The sequence below is a fragment of the Epinephelus lanceolatus genome, chromosome 6 (genome assembly GCF_041903045.1).
Source record: "Epinephelus lanceolatus isolate andai-2023 chromosome 6, ASM4190304v1, whole genome shotgun sequence".
Classification (NCBI taxonomy): Eukaryota; Metazoa; Chordata; class Actinopteri; order Perciformes; family Serranidae; genus Epinephelus; species Epinephelus lanceolatus.
In genome coordinates this window covers 33,562,968-33,566,794 of record NC_135739.1, presented here as the reverse complement: position 1 = coordinate 33,566,794, position 3,827 = coordinate 33,562,968, and the positions used below count along the sequence as shown (strand labels likewise).

Here is a 3,827-nt window from a genome sequence, read left to right as displayed (position 1 = left end):
TTTCAAAAATATTTGACGTTTAAACACTGGTAATTTAAGGTCTGTTAACAGCAAACACCAGCAAACTGCAGAGCAAAGTAGCTAAGAATTTGTGAGCACACTGTTATTTCCGTAAATTGTCTATTTATTACCAGTGCAGTTCCAACATGGAAAAAATATAAATGTATTGCATTGCACAAGTGGTGCTTCAAAATGTAGTGCTTGTGTTGCTAAATTTTTCAGTTGGGAGCACCATTCCTTAAAGCCTCAGTGTGTAAAAATGGTGAGTAACAGTGACATCAGCGGTCAAATTCTAGATTGCAGCGCTCACTCCTGCTCACTCACCCCTCCCGGCAGGAGGGGTGAGTGAGTTGTCGTAGGACAAAAAGCCTTGCACAGACAGCAGAGTTTTTCGAGTATTTAGCGATGAGGTGAATATTTATTTAGGAATCTAAACCATGTTACGATATGTTATAGCTTACCAGTGAGATATAGGTTATCTGTGAGATATATATTAGGAGTGTTTTATTTCTAATTGTTTTGGTAACACAAGCATTAGCACAGTAATGCTAAAGTAACACGTTTTATGTGATAGTCACAGCACAGTGCAGCAAATATAGGTTGGTACGATTATAATATATGCGTTTCCAGAGTGTTCTTCCACAGGACACAGGGAGATGAGGAAGAGGGAGAGGGAGAGGAGGAAGACCAGGGAGATGAGGAAGAGGGAGAGGGAGAGGAGGAAGACCAGGGAGAGGAGGAGGAGAGGGTGGCAGCCTTCACAGCAGCGCGAGAGGAATCAACAGATTAGGCTGTAGGCTAGGCTATACATTTAGCTGTAGCTCTGGGATAACATTAGCCAAGGCTAGGATAACGTTGCAAGTAGTTGCAAACATTAAGCCAAAATGTTTTTAAAATATCAGATTGAATTACCTGTCTAGCAGAAAGCAGGCAACCTTCGCATCCCTTGTGAAATCCTTCTCCTTCAGGAATTCTTTCCACCTGGAATAAGCAACGCCGATATTCACTTGTGCTTTGTCACGTCCTCGCTTATCTGATCTTTTTCTTTTATTTGGTGGCGTGGTTTCCCTCTTACGGGGCAAAACACATGTGTGGTCCTCCATTTAAAGTGCAACAGAATCATAAAAGTACAAAGCAGGTTCACGCAGAAGCGCCCCGGATTGATCTTCACCTTAACCGTCTCCAGTGACGGCAAGTTCTAGGTAAACACGAAGCACGTATATCCCTTTCGGCTACTGTGTTCAAATATGGCAACACAAGAGGGCAGCCTCCAGCAGACCGCGCCCTGCCTGTCTATATATAGAGAAATCAATCTAAGCCTATGAGAAAGCTTCCAATTGTATGTGAATTGCATTACACTTTAGTAAATATATATTTATGAAAGCAATAGTTGATATTTGCTAATAAACAACCACGTAAATTACACATTGTAACTTTAAGTGGGAAAAAATACTCTGGAGCCTTGTGACAGGAAACCTTTAGGAAATTATTGTGGTTTACACCCAGTATATGTTTCTTTTTGCTGTCCTACCAAAATAAATACATTTATATGTGATGACATCATGCTTTTACTGTCACGCTTCAATGGTTAGACTGATTTCACTCTCAAAAATAAGTCAGTTTATATACAGTATATTGTTTCTCTCTATATCATCTTGGCCTCACGGGAACCTTCCTGCAGTATCTGGAGGCTGACAATGATTTTAACTGCTTTTCTAAACCAGGGATAGAAAAGGGCATAGATCAGAGGATTAAAAGTGGAGTTACAAAAAAAAAGCCAGAGTTGAGCTGATGAATTATCATTTGTGGTGTCCTGACCTGCTATAGAAGGAATGTAATATGGACAGAGACAAAGTATAAACACAAGAAGAGTAATACCTAGAGTTCTAGCAGCCCTCATCTCAGATTTCGTAACAATCACAGAATTTGATTTAGTAGTTGAAATTTGAGACCGCATGATACGTGCTTGTGACACAGCCACCACAAACACTCTCATATAGAGAACTATGATCACAGTAACAGGGCCAACAAAGGTCAGAAGCAAGTCTACTGGCCCTGAAATGTAATTTATGACAACTACACATTCTTGAGCACAGGAGTTAGACAACTCTATTTGTGAAAAGTGATCTTTAAGAATTATAAGGTTGTAGATAACAGCACATAACCAACACAGACACACACAGATTTGAACTCTGCTTAGTGTTATCATGGAAGAATAGCGCAGAGGGTCACAAATAGCCACATAACGGTCCACTGATATGAGCACCATGTTCCCAACAGAAGCAGAGGTAAGGATGAAGCTCAACAACTGTGAAAGAGCACATGTGATTTTACCCAGAAACCCACAGGATTGCAGGCTGATGATTGTGGGTGGCATCACTGCGAGGCCCACAAACAAGTCAGACACAGCCAGAGAGAGGAGGATGAGATTGGTGGGAGTGTGGAGCTGCCTGGAGAAGGAGATTGTGATTTATAGCTTACTTACCAAATAAATTCTATATATAATTATTTATAATTATATATCAATCAGCTTCACATTATTTAAGCTATTTACTACCATAGAGACACATTTTAACTGAAAAGCATATGAAAGTTAAAATTGAATTCACAAGGAAGAGTACTGACGTCTTTTTAGCATAAAAGACCATCTAAAAAAAACCACAGAATCTATCCATGAATTCACTCATACACAGTAACAATTGTTATAATTTGAGAAAAATGTCTGTGCCTGAAGTGGGAGATGGAGATGATGACCAACAAATTGAGCTTCACAGTGAGAAGAGTGATGCAGTACAGCAGTGTTCTGATGAATATGGCCTGGGGAGTAACAGGCATTGACCTGCAGGAGGTGTTGAGGGGAGAGATACAGAGGTCAGCTGCTTCCAGTGTCTCCACCATCATCAGAGGAAGTGATTGTGGAGCTGAACAGAGAGCTGCTGAGGTCAAGAAGCTCTCAGATGACCTTTTCTTGAGATGAGATATTTATCTCTTCATCTCACCATTTCCATCATCTATCTTGTTGCCCTCCCTCTGTCTCTTCCTCTTGTTTCTCTCTATACACCTACTCCCATCAGCTAACTTTTCCCATGACACTTGATCTCAACTCCTCCATTACATCATTCACTCCCCCACTCCTTTTTGTCCTCTCTACATCTCCTTCCCTCTTTTAAATTACCACTATCCACTGGGCAATGTCTGCTGTGCATTTGACAAATAAATCCCAAACTATCCTTGATAAATATATAGCTGGATAAACTTAAATTAAAAGTGCTCTAATCGATAAGGTATTTTTTAAGTAAACAATGGATCAGATAACATGTTAAGTGAAAGGAAGAATCGCTCTCTGTGTTTTGATGTTACAGCCCAAAACTTAATTGTTTTAGTTCACTGACACTTCTAGTCCATGTTGTTTTCAATGGCAGCAGGCAGCTGTTTTGAGTGAAAAATGCTCAGATAAACCCACTGTATGCTACCTGCCGAGCATCACACACTTGATCAACAAAGTCAGCCACTAGCTGGTGAACATAGTGGAGCATTAAAGAGCTAAGGAGACAGATATTTTCCTCAGTCACTGGTGGGCATCAAACCATTACAAATCATTATAAAGGAGAGTAAATATTGGACTTACAATCATTAGGTTGATCAGTGCTGATGCTACTACAAATAGGCCACTGTTTGTTAATGTGTTTGCCATATCCATTTGATATGGAGATAATTGATGATGACCTCAAATGTCTTTGTCCTCAACCAAAGGATTTTCCTTAACAAATTACTCTGATTTATTGAATATCACATTAGTTGGCAAATACAGTGATTCCAAAATGTTA

At 39.9% G+C, this 3,827-nt stretch overlaps 1 protein-coding gene across 1 annotated transcript; it reads right to left on the bottom strand.

The window, feature by feature from the left end:
• Positions 1–1,645: 1,645 nt before the first annotated feature.
• LOC144463750 (trace amine-associated receptor 8a-like) lies at positions 1,646–2,901 on the bottom strand. Its single transcript, XM_078169148.1, has 2 exons — positions 2,729–2,901; positions 1,646–2,450 (listed from the first exon to the last, which is right to left on the bottom strand). Exons 1-2 carry the CDS (start codon positions 2,899–2,901, stop codon positions 1,646–1,648), a joined length of 978 nt encoding a protein of 325 aa, XP_078025274.1.
• Positions 2,902–3,827: the final 926 nt, after the last annotated feature.

Bases quoted from the DNA above. Each gene is read 5' to 3' on its own strand.
- LOC144463750 (XM_078169148.1), bottom strand. From the start codon at position 2,901: ATGATGGTGGAGACACTGGAAGCAGCTGACCTCTGTATCTCTCCCCTC. The intron at 2,451-2,728 runs GCACAGACATTT...CTCCTTCTCCAG, and splicing joins ATCTCCATCTCCCACTTCAG to GCAGCTCCACACTCCCACCA.